The 18,263-nt window shown below is 32.0% G+C and overlaps 1 protein-coding gene across 2 annotated transcripts; it reads left to right on the top strand.

The window, feature by feature from the left end:
• Positions 1-12,477: 12,477 nt before the first annotated feature.
• Positions 12,478-16,028, top strand: LOC121203024 (U4/U6 small nuclear ribonucleoprotein Prp31 homolog). Of its 2 annotated transcripts, none has more exons than XM_041099860.1 (7): positions 12,478-12,760; positions 12,879-12,944; positions 13,046-14,076; positions 14,193-14,263; positions 14,555-14,657; positions 14,784-14,859; positions 15,430-16,028. In XM_041099860.1, exons 1-7 carry the CDS (start codon positions 12,758-12,760, stop codon positions 15,535-15,537), a joined length of 1,458 nt encoding a protein of 485 aa, XP_040955794.1. In that variant the 5' UTR covers positions 12,478-12,757; the 3' UTR covers positions 15,538-16,028. The 2 variants fall into 2 exon arrangements, with proteins under 2 accessions (XP_040955794.1, XP_040955789.1); XM_041099855.1 differs by having other exon boundaries at positions 12,590-12,760; positions 12,846-12,944.
• Positions 16,029-18,263: the final 2,235 nt, after the last annotated feature.

Below are 18,263 nucleotides of genomic sequence, written 5' to 3'. Positions count from 1 at the left end.
GATATTAGATATAGATTAGTGTATAATAATACTTCGTTATCTTTAAAATATAATGACGTGGCACTCTTTTTAGGATGATCTTAATATAATTTATTCCCATCAAATTTTATCTAATTGTTCTAGTGTTTCATATTTGTTGGGTTATTTCCTCTTTAGTATTTATATAAGCTCATTTTCATCAAATGTTGGTTTTTAACCGAGTATATTATCTATCATTTGAATTTGTATCATTGTGATTATCAATATCTCTTTTTCCCTTGTACGTTTCAAAGTATAGATCATCTCAAATATACATGTGAATGAAGGTATGAAGTATGCAATATGCTAGTATGATCAAATATTATTATTTTTATGTTATACTAAAGTGATGTTAATATGAGAAATTTTTCTAGAATAACAAATGTCTTCTCAACCACATTTCGAAGCCTTAAACGTCTCAAATTAAAGAGTTCTTGAGTCATCTCTGGTGCTCGTGTCTAGTTCCATTCTCTCAAATGGTATCATACCCCACGATATGGTGTATGAATATTGTTAAATATGACTCTTATTTTCAGTCAAATTTGAGAAATAATATTTCAGTTAAACTCTGTTTACTTGTTTCAATTAAATACTGATTAGTTTAGATTATTTTACTATTATTCGACTTATGAATTTAGCCTATAAATAGGCTTTTTTACAATCTTAGAAAACATATCCATTAGAGATTAGAACTCATAACACATTTAGAGAAATTTGTCTTTACGTTTTGTGGGTTCTTTATTTTCGGGTTTTTGGGGTTTAGTTTTTATCTCCATCTTTTGTACTCTTCGTTCTTTTGTCATTACAGTAAAATTATCTTTGCCCGTGGTTTTTTATCCTCTTTGGAGGGGTTTTTCCACGTTAAATTTGTGTGTTAAATTTCTCAATTTATTCCGCAATTTTCTTGTTCGTTGCTTAACCGGGTCGAAATTCTAACAAATATTTTTTAGATTTGCATAATTACATCTACCAAATAAAATTTGGGTTCACAGTGCAAATAATTTGTAACTTTAATTATAAAAACTTATATAAACTTAATTTTAAAAAAATTTATGCTATATTATAACTTTTTTATATAATGTACAAATTAAGTAAAAAACAATATAATAATTATTTATAATATATTAACATTTATAATTTTTTTTATAAAGTGTCCTATAACTTTCATAACATTTCTTATAAATAATATAATTTTTTCCTTAATTTTATAAAATTATAACATTTTTTACAAATAAGCATATTATTTTTATAATATATAGCATCGACACATAATCATTTATATCCATGTTCTTTTACTGTAATTTTTTCTCTGATAGATAGTCAGAACTTCATTTGGGCTCAAACCCTACTAAGTGGTCCACTAGATATCAGAAATTGTTGAAAAAAGGACAAGATATTTCTTTTGTCCCTTCCAGGCGATCGGAAAAAAAGGAAATAGTTAATATATTCAAGATAATTACGTATTTCCAAAATACCGTCTCAATTCATCCTATTTCATCAGATCCGAGATGTGATATGGTTCCAAAGGATGAACTAGGCAGTTCTAATAAGATTTCATTCTTGAACAAAAATCAATTTTTTTATTTATTTCATCTATTCCATGACCAGAACAGGAGGGGATACACATTACACCACGATTTTGAATCAGAAGAGAGATTTCAAGAAATGACAGATCTATTCACTTTATCAATAATCGAGCCAGATCTGGTGTATTATAAGGGATTTGCCTTTTCTATTGATTCCTGCAGATTGGATCAAAAATAATTCTTGAATGAGGTATTCAACTCAAAGGATGAATCGAAAAAGATATCTTTATCAGCTCTACCTCCTATTTTTTATGAAGAAAATGAATCTTTTTATCGAAGGATCAGAAAAAAAAAGGGTCCGAACCTCCCACGGGAAAGATTTGGAAGATCCAAAAAAAATAGTGGTATTTGCTAGCAATAACATAATGGAGGCAGTCAATCAAGATAGATTGATCCAAAATCTGATTCAAATCCAATATAGCACCTATGGATACATAAGAAATATATTGAATCGATTCATTAAAAGGAATCAATCTGATCGTAACTATTATAACTTTTTTTATATAATATACAAATTAAGTAAAAAAAACAATATAATAATTATAATACATTAACCTTTATAATTATTTTTATAAAGTGTCCTATAACTTTCATGTAACACCCCTAACCCGTATTCGTCGCTGGAATAGGGTTACAAGGCATTACCTATCAAATCACAACATACAACATACAATTCTCATCCAAGAACCCATTAATACATAAACATCAATCCAACATAGTCACATTGTCCCTTATAAGGCTCTACAAGAACTTAAAACATGTCTGGAAGAGGTTCGGGACTAAACCGATAACATTTGAAAATTTTGGAAAACTCATAAAATTTTCATGCATATAGGGATCACACGCCCGTGTGAACAGGCCGTGTGCCTCACACGGCCACCAAACGCGCCCGTTTCACAAGCCGTGTGGAAACAGGGCATACATACTACCTTACATCACACGGCCGAAGACACGCCCATGTGCCAGGCCGTGTGTCACACACGGCCAGTAGACACACTCGTGTGTCTAAGCTGTGTAACTCACTAACTTGTTTAATTAAGTTACAGCAGACACACGGTTGAGTCACACGCCCATGTGCTCAACCGTGTGGGGCGCAAATAGGCTTGGTTTAAGTCACATTTCTCACCCACTTCAACCATAACTAAACCACAACATTTCATAGCATTTCAATATACTTATAGGCAACCAAAACATGCCAATTCATATACAAATCATGCCATTTCATCTTCAACCATTTCACTACTCAAATCATAATCATAAACATACAAAAACAATATGCCATTACCAACAATTTCACCTAGCTTACAAACCCTTCTCAATGCATACATATTCAATATCATAAGTGAATTCATCAAATACTTCCCTTTTCAATACTTGTATGAATCTCATACGTACCTAAGTCACTTAACTCATTCATATATTCTTTCTCAACTTGAATTTGCCCATTGAACCTTTTGGAATTGTTAAGGATACTCGGAAATCACATATAACTCGTAAAATGCCAAATCTCGGATATGGTCTTACATGTTATCACATATCGATGCCGATAGCCCAGCTATGATCTTACATGAAATCAAATAACGATGCCAATATCCCAGACATGGTCTTACACGTAATCACATAATGATGCCAATGTCCCAGACATGGTCTTAAACATAATCACATCTCGTTAATCCTAATGTCATGACATTCGTATCCTATACTATTCCTAAAGTTCGTACGGAACTTTCAGATATTGTAACACTGTCGATTCTTGCTCGTATTTGATCATTCAGCATTCATAGCAGTTTAATGACAATTAAACATATATAATTCAATTTAAATATATTTATTTGCATATGAACTTACCTTGTATTTAGGATAAACGGACTGGATCAACTATTTGATAACATTTATTTTCCCCGATCTAATTTTGATTTCTTTCGTTCTTGATCTATATACATTCAAACTTAACTTATTTATTCATCAAATCATTCAATTCAGTCCACAAACACATATTTGGGTATTTTTACACTTTAGCCCCTAAAAGTTTTACATTTTTACAATTTAGTCTCTATTTCACAAATACACAAAATTCATGAAATTTTGTAACAGCCCGTTTTTAGGGTTAATCGAAACAGTGGTTTCGGGGCCACCAAATCCGATGAGTAGGTTTGTAAATATTATATTTAATAATTACGAGTTAATTGTGATTTTAAAAATATTTTTGATATTGTGATATTTGTTTTATAAGTGATTTATTAAGTTCAAGTGGTATGACCCTAAGGTCAAGTGGGTTTAGGAAATGAGGTATTGGTGTAACACCCCTATCCCGTAACCGTCGCCAGAATAGGTAAGGGGCATTATCGGACTTGTAACTCATGTCAGAACAGTAAAATTTTGAACTTTTTCTTGAAATAAAGATCATTCGTTTAAATAAGTACTAAGCACAACCAGAGGTAAAATTTAAACTTCACTAAGTAAACATTCAAAAGATGCCATTTTCGCATGGCTTATATACATTAACCAAAAATATTCTTCCGCCACTAGTCTATTCTATACATGCCATAAAATAATTCTAAACATAACAGTAACAAGCGGTGGATAGTGATAGTGTGACTAGTTGCTGACGATCCCCGAGCCTGTAGCTTCGCAATGAGATCTATAAAACAGAGGAAACAGAGTAAACGGAGTAAGCATTACAATGCTTAGTAAGTTTTAAGCAGTGTCAACAGATAACAATCAAATTATAACATAGTTGTTCGTATTTTTATTTCACTCTTCCTTCGGGCATACCATCCCTTTTCCGAATATGCACATCTCATCATATACAATAGGCAGATAAACTTTCACATAAAAGTGAGCTCATGTGACATAGATATATCGTATGATTTCACATAACCTCTCACACTGATCCGATGTCACATAATCATAGGAATAGTCTCATAGATTGCTCTCGTATGCATCACATAACTACCTTATGATTTAGTTCAAATCAAGCTCACATATAAACTTGGAGTACATACCTGTTTAACCTTTCGCATTGAATATATTTATAAGCAATTCTTATTACGAAGTCTTATAGCTTTAACCTCTACTCGGATTATCGGCGAGACCTTTAGCTCGGACGAAATCTCCACACGAAGTTATCGGGTCTTACCCGGACAAAATCTCCACAGGTAGTCATCGGGTCTTACCCGGGCAAAATCTCCACACGTAGTCATTGGGTCTTACCCGGACATACTCTCCACACGTAGTCATCGGGTCTCACCCGGAATATATTTCCAAGTTTCATGTACATTTAATCACATGTTACAACATTCACATCGACTGTCATATTTGTAATTCATTTGCCTCATCAAATATCTAATAATACACACCTTTCACATTTGGTCGTTCGGCCACAATATACGCACATCGCCTACATATTTCACACTAGCCATTCGGCTTTACCACATATATGCATGTTCATATTCACCACATTGGCCATTCGGCCTTATCACACATATGCATGCTCACATTCATCACATTGGCCATTCGACCTTATCATATATATGCATGCTCACATTCATCACATTGGCCATTCGGCCTCATCACATATATGCATGTTCACATTCATCACATAGGCCATTCGGCCTTATCACATATATGCATGTTCATATTCACCACATTGGCCATTCGGCCTTATCACACATATGCATGCTCACATTCATCACATTGGCCATTCGGCCTTATCACATATATACATGTTCATATTCACCACATTGGCCATTCAGCCTTATCACACATATGCATGCTCACATTCATCACATTGGCCATTCGGCCTTATCACATATATACACATTCACATTCATCACATAAAATCCTAAATCAAAATATAAATTTTCATGTAATCACATCACAATTATCCAAATATACTTCACATACCACATATACTATCATGTATACACTTTGTCTTGGCCGAATCTACACCAATCATTTTCCAATGAATAATTCAATTTCACGCCATACTATCATTTCATATTCGAATACTCATAAACTTACAATTTCACAAATTTTAATATCGAAGATCCGTCTAGCACTCATATATCATTTTACAATATCACGATTTAGAATTCACGTATGGGTTTAATCAATAGCTTATGAGCAACTAAAACAAGTTTTATCCATATTTACAACAAAATCACATATTCACTACGAGTTGTTTTCCTGAGCAATAGTCACTAAATTATTTATAACTGGAGCTACAAAACTCCAAATCACTTGCCGTTAATTTTCCCTGAATATAAACTCGTATATCTTCCATCCATAAAATTTCCAGAATTTTAGGTTTGGCCAATAAGTACCAGATTTTTCTTAAAGTTTCCCCTGTTTCACTGTTTAACTAATCTGACCACTCTTCACTACGAATCAAATTTTTCATTGTACAGAATTCATAATGTGTTCTATTTGATTTCATTTGAAACTAGACTCATTAAGGAGTCTAAGCATATAAATCTTATCTTATAACCATTTTTGTACAAATTATAATGATTTTCCAAAAACAGAACAGGGGATTTCAGAGTCATTCTGACACTGTCCCACACAACTTTAAATATCTCTTTATAGGAAATTTCTTTGCTTCCACGGTCTCTTTTATAAGAAACTAGACTAACTAAGCTTTGATTACATATTTTATTCAGCCTATAATTCCACACCAACAATTTATAGTGATTTTCTAAAATCACGTTACTGCTGCTGTCCAAAGCAAATTATTACAATTTGCTCTTAAATTTCCAAGTCCAAACACTTATGAACTTACCATTTGAGTTTAAGACATATCATGGCCACATCATATCTTATTAAATCAACTCATTATGTCCTATTATGATTGAATTTACTCAACATTTAATCACTTAAAACTTACCTCGGATGTGGTCGAACGATCTCGGCGGCTATTCGATCACTTTTTCCCTTCCCTTATCCAACTTTGGTCCTCTAAGCTCTTGAGCTAATTCAAACAAATTTAACTTATTAAAGTCTCATTATGCTAGCTTATGGCCGAATATGACAAGGAGTTTGATAGGTCATATGGCCACCTTTAGCTCAAACACAAAATGGTCATACGCATTTTTAATCACATTGAGCAATTTAATACAATTAATCTAACATTTCCTCATGTGCACCTTTATGACCGAATATATGCAACACCAAGCTATCTATTCATTCATGTGTGCATCTTGTTTAAGCATGTATATCCACAATCGAATTCATCATATAAATATCTATGATTTCACTCAAATAATCTTATTACAACACATGGTGCTCCAACCATTATTTAAATTCAAAGCTCGGCTAGTACACATATATACACTAGCAATCAAATACTAACATTTGCACTTCATCTTAATAGCTAGCTTAGCAAACCTTAATTTAACACATAATTCATATATATCACATTCCAAGCATTCACTCAATTCTATCACTTAAAACACACACATTACTCAATAACTTCATAGTTCAAATTCGGCAACTACACCACTAATATTCAAAATCATATTCGGCCTTAGTACTCCCTTGTTAGCCGATTTTTCTTCATTTAGCAACTAGTGCACATATGTGCTCATTTGCTAGACTCTACTTCACCCAACTACCCTTTCTCATCCAATTAACATGAACAGCATTTTCTCATGACATCAAGCATTCTTTAATTCGGCTATTACTAGTATGAACTTTAACCATTCATATTTTTAGAAAGACCAAGTTCTTTCCCCAATACATTCATCATCAAGATTCAAGTAAAGCAATCAAAATTTCTTCCCTTATAACCTTAGCCGAAGGCTCTATTCACCCATCATTAGTGGAAATTTTTGCATGGGCTAAGCAAGAACCATGATAATTTACCTAAAACAAGTAATTATTTCACAATTTCAACACAATGTACTAACCTTCCTAAGGATTCAAGTGACCGAATTTTCTTCCCCTCCTTTGCTTCTTCTATTCGGCCAAGTTGAACAACAAAGAAAGAACTTTGTTTTTCTCCTCTTTCACTAGTCACGGCAATGGGGAGTAAGGGGGAGACAACTTTGGTTTCTCCTCCCACTCACCTCATGTTTTATCATTCTTAATTCATTCTTTTATTTTCTAAACTCATAGTGCTAATAAAAGAATTCATATTATCATCAATGACCCATCCATGGCCGGCCACTACTCATTAATAATGGATATTTGACATGCAAACCCTTTATTCATATGACATGCATTAATTGATCCTTATAGATTAACTATCACATTTTAAAAGTGTCATACATAAGTCCTATTAACTAAATTCACATGCAATTAACTAAATCGAAGCTTAAAACTTTCACACATTCATATTCACATATTTTAGACAATAAATATCATATTCAAATAATTTGGTGACTCGGTTTAGCGGTCCCGAAATCGCTTTCCGACTAGGGTCAATTTAGAGGTGTCACAATCGGGACCTCATTTCTATAAACCGAGTCGTAAATATTTTTATAAATATTTACGGAGTGGCAAAAAGATGGTATTAAAGTTTCCTTGAAAAATTTTATCGTTTCGATAGTTAATTAAGTAAAAAGGACTAAATCGCGTAAAATGCAAAAGTTGCATTCTAATTGTTTAAGTGTTTATTTTCTATGTTTTACTAAAGTATAAGTCCCTATTTATCAATTAAACCATTACTTTATGATAGTTGAGATTGGTGGTTTGGCATATATGAAATTATGTATTATTACAAAGGACAAAAAGGTAAATGGAATATTAAAATGTATTAAATAAACATAAAACATAAAATGGCCATGCAAATTTTATCTCTTGGCCGAATATGGAGGAGAAAAGAAAGCCATTGAAGCTTCCTTAGTTTCGGCATTTGCATGAAGTGATTTAGATCAAGTTAAGCCTCGTACGAGTCTATATCGAGGGAAAAACGAAGTATCGGATTCGTCGATCTAATTTATCGTTACCGCGAACAAGGTAAGTTCGTATGCAATAAGCATTGTTAAATTTATGTTTCTAATGCTTTAATATCGTATAAATTGTATATACGTGAATATTTTAATATCTGACGACATATCGACAAAATGTGACACTTAGTGTGCGGGGCAATCAAATATGGTACTCAGTGTACGAAATATTGAGAATGGCACTTAGTGTACGAAATATTGAGAATGGCACTTAGTGTGTGAGATATTGAGAATGACACTTCGTGTGCAAAATATCGAATGATTCAAAGGGCAATTATAAATTGTGATTGAATGATTAAATAGAGTAAAGTGAATAGGTATACATGCTATATTATATTAATTGTTTATGAGACGACTTTATAATGGTGATATTCGGGCTTTGAGCCTAGCAAGCTTTAAGCTGGTGAATAATATTATCGAGCTTCGGGCCTAGCAGGCTATAATGCCGGTGAAATGATATCGGGCTTCAAGCCTAGCAGGCGAAATGCCGGTGAATAAGTTCAGACTTAAAGTCTAGCAGGCTTCGTGCCGGTGATGAATTCGGGTTTAAAATCTAGCAGGCTAAATGCCGGTGATTTGATAAAAGTCTAAGACTATGAGACCTTGTGTTAAATCGGCAATTGAATTCGTTCAATACATTAAGTTGGCCAGGTATGTGATATATACTTATGCATGTTAGATCGATTGGAATTGAATCATGAATGTGAAATGAGAAGCATAGGTGAAAATGCCTATGTCATATATGTGAGTAAGGGTAAAACCATCGTAAATTATCGATAAGGGTGGGCTATGTGCGGAACCATCTTATAATTGCTAATTTGAACGGTTGTGTGCGAATCATTGAGCATGATGTATTGTATTGAGATTATGCTTAAGTGAAATTATAGATATGTGATGAAATTGATTGGTGATATACATGTTTAAATAATGTGAATGCAAAGAATGTGTGAAAGAGTAAATTTGTAATAAATCTGCTTGGGACAACAGCAATAATGTGATTTTGGAAAATCACCATAAATTTTGGGAGTTGATTTAGAAGCTGAATAAATTATATAATTAAATCTTAATGAGTCTAGTTTCTTATAAAAGAAACCGTGTAAGCAAAAGAATTGCTGATAATGAGATATTTGAAGTGGCGTGGGATAGAGTCAAATGATTTCAGGGTCCCCTGTTCTGTTTTTAGAAAATCATTATAATTTGTACAAAAATGGTTATAAGATAAAATTTATATGCGTAGACTCCTTAATGAGTCTAGTTTCAAATGAAATCAACGAGAACATATTTTTAATTCTGTACAATGAGAAATTTGATTCGTAGTGAAGAGTGGTCAAATTAGTCAAACGGTGAAATAGGGAAAATTTTAAGAAAAATCTGGTATTGATTGGTCAAACCAAAAATTCTAAAAATTTTATGGATGGAAGATATATGAGTATATTTTCAGGGAAAATTAACGGCAATTGATTTTGAGTTTCGTAGCTCCAGTTATAAATAATTTAGTGACTGTTGCTCAGGAAGACAACTTGTAGTGAATTTGTGATTATGTTGTAAACATTGATAAAACTTGTTAATGAGTTGCTTATTGTTTTCATATGAACTTACTAAGCGTAAAGCTTACTCTCCCTTCCTTTCCCATGTTCTTTAGGGTTGTCAGGTTTGCTCGGGTTGGAGTTCGTCGGAGATATTATCACACTGTCAAGCTAACGCTATTGGTGTAGTGATTTCAAGTACTTTGAGTCTATGGCATGTATAGGAGTTTAAATATTAGAGTATGTGATATGACTTTAACCATATGTGTTGGCCTATTTTGACTATGTGGCTATAAATCCATTTTAATTATGCATGTATGTGCTATGGTGTTACGTGATGAGTTTATAATGATTATAGCATGAATGTGGTAAAGATGTGAGTAAAATCTATGATATCTATTGCATGTGAAATTGCCATAATCATGATATGTTAGGAATGTTTAAGTACCTAATTTTGCCATGTTGTATGTTATTGTATAAGTATGCGCGCATGTGTTGTGAGTGTGACAAAATGGCTTGGAAAATAGCCTTGTATTTGTCCACACGGGTAGGCACACGGGCGTATGTCATGGCCGTGTTTTAAAGTCAGTGTTGTACATGGGATAAAGGCACGGGCGTGTCTCAAGTCACGCAGGCGTGTGTGACTATACGGTCTATATTCACACGGGCGTGTAGAACCTTAAAGCATGAATTTTTTAAGTTTTTCTTAAGTTCTCGGTTTAGTCCCGAATCGTCTCTAATGTATGTTTTGGGTCTCGTGAGCCCGTTTAAGGGACAAAATTTTTGTGAAACGAAAAGTTTTAAATTGATCAAAATTTTATGGCTCGATTTTATATAGTTGATTGAGTTCAAGTCAGGTAACACCTCGAACCCTGTCCTGGCGTCAGATACGGGCGAAGGGTGTTACAAATTTTATTAAACCCAAGCCTAGAAGAATTTCATATAGGTCCTTAACAGCCTAGCTCTTTCATTTTTTCACATTTCAACCCCTCAATTTATACTTTTCACAATTAAACCCCTAATAGGCATTTTTACTCAAAATCACTTAACAAAACTTGTATAATTATCAACAAATATTCATTTTTCATCATAAAACATTCAAAAGCTCAAGCATTCATCAATGGCACTTCAAAAAATCATTAACAACTTCAAAAATTAAGGCATGTGCTAGCTAGAATACAAAACAACGATCTCAAAAATGTAAAAATAATAAAAAACAGAGCTAAAACCATACTTTGATTGCTTAAATATGCCTAGCCGAATGAAGAACCCTAGTTCTTCTTGCTCTTCTTCTAAATTCGGTTAAAAAGATGATAATGAGGCATGAATTTTACTTTGTTTTATTAATATATATCATTTAAATACTAAATACCAATTTTAACCTTAATAAACATTAATAATAGCACCAAATACTATGCCATTATCATCCATAAACTATTAAATGGTTTAATATCATCATAAGGACTTTTGGTTTAATAAATCATAGCAATTAAACACCTTAAATAAATAAAATGCAACTTTTTGCATTTTACGTAGTTAAGTCCTTTTTCTCAAATTAAGCATTCAAACGCTAAAATTATTTCACGAAACTTTAACACATATATATTCACATGCTATAAACACCAAAAATAATATTAAAATAATTTTTTGACCTCGAATTTGTAGTTCCGAAACCACTGTTCTGATTTAGATAAAACTGAGCTGTTACTTTTCATAACATTTCTTATAAATAATATAATTTTTTATCATAATTTTATAAAATTATAACATTTTTTTACGAATAAGCATATTATTTTTATAATATATAGCATCGACACATAAATAATTTAAATCCATTTTTTTACTATAATTTTTTATAAATAAATATAATATACACTTATATAACATTAGATTATTTTTTATAATAAATTTTATTGTCCTAACATTAAAAAAATTAAGACTTAAGTAATATAATTTTTATTATAACTTTATAAAATACACATAAATTATGTTATAATATAAATTTTTAAGATTTATAATATAATAAATCTTTGATTATAATCGTCCTAAACACTTATATATGTTCATGCTTATAATATAAAAATTTATAACTTAAACTTGTAACAAAATATTTTTTTAAAATTAAAATTGAGTGTAATTATCTGCATAATTACTCCGATTCTCACTCACGCTTTAAGAATTAGAATACTCCAATTATACCAAATTCTCAATAAAATCCGCCAATTATAATTCAATTATTAAACAACTTTTCAAACACTATGTAAGAATTAAAAAGAGTAATTCAAATACTCAAATTAACAACTACGATGATCACCAAAACATACCGCACTTACCGACAAATCCAATTACTGGTGGCTTTTTAAATACTATCTATATATACAATTTTTGAAAAAATAGATGAGCATGAAATTTTTACCAAGATGGATTAAAGCATAAATGATTTCGGGCCAACATAGGAATAGAATGTCTAGCCCATACAAAAGCCGACTCGATAGCATGTTCAAGAAGTTTCCCTATAAATTATTTTCGCTATCTCCCAAATGTTCGTTTATTTGCTCTTCTTTTCTCCGATTAGGGTTCCTTCATTATTCTATTTAGGAAATTTTAATTTTCAACTTGTTTTCGTTTATTCTCTTCGATTTTGGGTTAAACCCTAGAAGGCTCCTCGCGAAAACGTCAGATGGTTAGTTTTCCTTTCTCTAATTACTCTACTTTTTTTTTCTTCTGGAATTATAACACTTTTCTTTCAATAAAATAATTGCATCTAGCTGTCTGTTCTTTTACTTGGTTGTAATTTTCAGGCAACTTTAGCTGATTCATTCCTTGCGGACCTTGATGAATTATCAGACAACGAAGCCGATGTTCTGGTGAGTTGAAACTATACTTACCTTTTCTATTTTGAGTTTCAGCCTCTTTTTTTTTTATTCGATACTTAATCTGAATCGTAATGTTCATATCATTCTTTCAGGAGGAAGAAAATAATGATGTCGCAAACATGGAAGAAGATATTGATGGTGACCTCGCGGATATCGAAACGCTTAACTACGATGATCTGGACAGTGTTTCCAAATTGCAAAAAAGTCAGAGATACATTGATATTATGCAGAAAGTGGAAGATGCGCTCGAGAAGGGTTCTCATATATCAAATCAGGGCATGGTACTGGAAGATGATCCTGAGTATCAGCTGATTGTGGACTGTAATGGACTATCAGTTGATATCGAGAATGAGATTGTTATTATCCATAATTTTATACGTGATAAGTACCGATTGAAGTTTCCTGAGCTTGAATCGCTTGTGCATCATCCAATTGATTATGCTCGTGTGGTGAAAAAGATTGGCAATGAGATGGATTTAACCCTTGTGGATTTGGAAGGGCTTTTGCCTTCAGCTATCATTATGGTTGTTTCAGTTACAGCATCAACTACCAGTGGCAAGCCACTTCCTGAAGATGTTCTCCAGAAAACTGTTGATGCGTGTGATCGTGCTCTGGCTCTGGATACTGCAAAGAAGAAGGTTCTTGAGTTTGTAGAAAGTAGAATGGGATATATTGCACCAAATCTTTCTACTATTGTTGGAAGTGCTGTTGCTGCTAAACTTATGGGTACTGCTGGCGGTCTTTCAGCATTAGCTAAGATGCCTGCTTGTAATGTTCAGCTGCTTGGTGCGAAGAAAAAGACCCTTGCAGGGTTTTCCACTGCAACGTCACAGTTTCGTGTTGGGTATATTGAACAGACAGAGATTTTTCAAACTACACCCCCTGCTTTGAGGAGTCGTGCTTGTCGTCTCTTGGCTTCTAAAGCAACTCTTGCAGCACGTATAGACTCTACTAGAGGGGATCCTTTAGGGAATGCTGGAAAAACCTTAAAGGAAGAAATTCATAAGAAAATTGAAAAATGGCAAGAACCACCTCCTGCAAAGCAGCCTAAACCACTTCCTGTTCCTGATTCTGAACCTAAGAAAAAGAGGGGTGGTCGTCGCTTAAGGAAGATGAAAGAAAGGTAGTTCTGTTATTTGGATTATCATTGAAATGTTTGTTTTTTTCTTTTAAAATTTTTTTCCAGCAATTTGTTTGTGCATTCTGCATTTTTCTTATATCTATGTATGTTATTTTCAGGTATGCTATAACAGATATGAGGAAGCTAGCGAACAGGATGCAATTTGGAGTACCTGAGGAAAGCTCTTTAGGTGAACTTTGATTTTTCTAATTTCTGAAGAATCATTTTTAGTTTTTCTTTTTTTTTTTCTTTAATGATGCTTGAACTCAAAAACCATGTTTTGGGTCTTCAATAGGCTTGTAACCTCTGATTATGTAAATACGATAATGCTTAACTACCTTCTTTAATGAAATGTCTAGTTCTGTATATTCTCTTGAGGAGTTACTTTCATGGAGCAGTTTCTAGAATCTATTTATCAACTAAGAAGAACTTAACCTATTTCCCACGGCTTTCTGACTGTTCATTTCCCTTTTGATATTAGGTGATGGACTAGGTGAAGGTTATGGAATGCTTGGTCAGGCTGGGAGTGGCAAACTGCGTGTTTCAATTGGTCAGAGCAAACTTGCAGCCAAAGTTGCTAAGAAGTAGGTTCTCCTGTTCTTTTTTTTCCCCTTAATCGGTTAGCTTAATTTAGTATTTTTGCTGTTCATCTCTCAAATTCAACCTTGCATGTTGATCTCCTGGGTGATACACTTTTTCCTTCACTTCAGGTTCAAGGAAAAGAATTACGGAAGCAGTGGTGCCACCTCTGGGCTGACTTCAAGTTTGGCATTCACACCTGTGCAGGTATATATGGCTTCTTCTAATTTGACCATGAGCTGAAGGGATGTCAGTATATGTTGTTTTTATTTTGACATATTTGACATAGGAAAGATTTGAGAAGTTTGCGTACATGGCTTTATTAGGTGCAAGAAAGGGTTAGAACCTAGGAGTCTAAATAGTGTAAAGTTTAGGTTATTACTATATCTTTTGGTTGGCATTTTTGCATTGTTGACTTAAATTGTAAGAAAGAGTTCTGGAGATGTGGAAGACTGAGGGAACAAGGTCAGGTTTCTGGTTATGAAAGCACATGACATATTTTTAATTTTTAGGTAGTAGCATGTGTGCATGTGTTCGAGGTTTAACAAACTTTAGAGGGTTAACTTCTGATATGTGGCTGATTGGCTTTATGTTTATATGTAACATTGATCATTCTAAAATTTAGGACTGTAATTTGTGATGATTGTTTTCTCTATTTTCTATGTAGAATAGGAGAAAAGTTGGCAAAAGTCTTAGTTTGAACTTCTTTTGACATGGATCAAGCAGACATTATATTTTTGTTCGTGTGGGTAATGATTGGCATTTTTTGTTCATCAGGGGATTGAGCTCACAAATCCTCAAGCTCATGCACATCAGCTTGGCAGTGGAACTCAAAGTACTTACTTCTCAGAGACAGGAACATTTTCAAAGATCAAGAGGACATAGAAAGGGAAGAAGCTCACCTAATTAGATGACATTTGGTTATGCTGTAATTACGCATTTGATAAAGAGTTTTATAGACTAAAGCACAAGTTTTGTTAGCTTAGCTGGCTATATTTGCCCCTTCTTTGTAAGCTACCAGTCACTGTTTCCCTGTTATCTTCCAGAATCCCCTGTTTTTAAAGAACTGATGAAGGCAGCAATCAGCTGGTGAAAGATTGAAGAGAACCATCAGCAGCAACCAGTGTCATAGGGTCATTACTCTTCTCTTCTCAAAGGACTTGTATGATAAGGTATGATAGGATGTATAATGCATCCAGACTTATCCTTTTTTTATCCAAAGTGGGATTAATGCAATCTGTCCACTACTTTTAGAACACTTGGCTAGATATTGGAACTGGGCTGAAAAGTTATGCCGGAAAAGGAATGAGGCATAACATGACTTTTAAAATGCATGCCCTAACCTTGAATGAAAACCTACTGATTTGAGGCTTGAATACTAGGCAGATTTTTAACATAATTGCCTTTGATGTGAAGGAGTATTGTGCTAAATAGTAAGTTTTAAAATTATACATTATAAGGTTTTTTAGCAGATATTTCATATTACGTTTTCAATGATCTTCATATTTTACTTTTTTAGCTATTATATAGTCCAAATTTTCCTATTTCACAATTTTCAGTTATTAATGAAAATTTAATTTTAAAATAAGAAATCATCGAATCATGTTAAGTTTCTTTTTTCTGTCGCTTAGCTTTTAAAACTTCCAAAGTGGTAATTTAATATGTTTGGTTTTTCTTTTGTCCATTTTAATCGAAGTGTTTGACAAAAGGGTGAGATTGTATTTTAAAAAATTGGTATAATAATAAATTTAGCTTTTAAATTTATATATATTGTGTTAATAGTCATAACTTTTAAAAATATATAGGTTTTGTTTGGCAAGTAATATATATTTTTTATTTTATATTTTAGTTAGGATATATATTTTGAGTTATTATTTTTGTGTCTATCAGGATATCCATTTGAGTTTATTGTAGCTAATGAATATTATTGAAGGAATTGGAATGTGATTATATTTGATGTGAAGAATAGAGCATCGAGTCTATTTTGCTGCGTTTATAATTTCATTTGAGTTTATTATAGCTATTTTGATATATGATTAAAATTTGTTAAGGATTAAATTGATAGAATTTGTAAATGTATACTAAATTTGTTGACTTATTTAGAATTACGGCCAAATTGAGGATTTAAATGTGTTATTATACCAATTAAAAAATGAGTGAGTCATAATTTTCATAAAAAAGCAGCAGAGGAATTGGCGAGTGATGAAAGTTTTTGTGGTTGGGGAAGTATGAAAATTAGATGGTTTATGGTTATAATAGAATGTGGATTAGAGTTTGTAAGTGGTTAAAACTAAATAAGAGATTTGTGAGTAGTGATGTCCTTTTTGAGGGCCCATTTTCAACATTTCTTTTTGAAGGTATCTCAATTATATAAAAATGGATAGATATTGCAGTGGTCGTTAGACTTTGTTCTCTATTACTTTTTAAAAACATCTCTGGATTGGAGCCATGGGTAGAAGACACGAAAAGAAAAATATACGAGTTATAATTTGTACTTTTTTTTTTTTTTTGGTTCGGAGGACTAGAGATTGATATTTTTAACTTTTATTTATCATTTATTGTTTTTCTTTTAAAATTTATTCGAAATATATAACATATATTTTGAATTTGTTAACAATCTATATTAAGCTTAATGTATTTAAAATTTATATTTTATATATTAAAATATTAAAGATGAGATACAATAATTTATTTTTGTTTAATATTATAATATTAACAGATTTGAATATCATTTAAATGTGTAGTTTTTTTAGTTTGCAATGTCATTTCTGGAATGGGTATTTTATATTTTCAAAATCATTTTTCGGTAACAATATTAAATGTTTAAATTTCAAGGTCAAATTTTGCTATGTGAATTTGGTTATTGTATTTTAATTTAATAGTTGTTATGCTTCTCTAATTTTTTGAAATTTTAGACATGACTATTAACATGATCTTTTTGTATATATTATATGAAAATATAATGAATATATATTTTGATGCATACAGTTTTGGAAACAAATTTAGGTGCTATTATTAAGAGTATAGGAATTAAACACGATAAAATTAAATCTAAAAATGCTAAAATATTTCTTTCATATATAGCAAGTTTCATGAGAAGAAAACTACGAAGAGGATGAAAAAAAGAAATCAAATGTACTAGAAAAATTGTAATAACTATGTTTATTAAGAATTGATGTGGAAAATAATTAAGGTTCTGAAATCATGGTATTATTTTCTTTAAATCTCATTGTATTTGTCTAGGTTTTATATAAAATTATATTTTTTTTTTATTTTTGGTGATATCAATTTAATTAAACAATAATACTACAGAGACGTGTTCTCATGGTGCATGATTCCCCCACAACACTTGTACATGAATATTATATTATCTACAATGATTTCCTACCTAAGCTTCGAGTAAAATAATTAAGGTAAGATACGCTTTACGTTTTTAAATCCTTTATACATTTTAATTTAGTACCTATATCTCTGTATCTTCTTTACTTTTTTATTTTAAAATTCAAATCCAATTTTAAAATTTATCTAGTAAATTTGTTAGTGTGATATAAAAAATAAAGTTGAAAGTGATAATAATTCATAAAATTACATATTATTAATTTATCTAGAAT

Source organism: Gossypium hirsutum, chromosome A03, assembly GCF_007990345.1.
Source record: "Gossypium hirsutum isolate 1008001.06 chromosome A03, Gossypium_hirsutum_v2.1, whole genome shotgun sequence".
Lineage (NCBI taxonomy): Eukaryota > Viridiplantae > Streptophyta > Magnoliopsida > Malvales > Malvaceae > Gossypium > Gossypium hirsutum.
This window is presented reverse-complemented; position numbering and strand designations above follow the sequence as displayed.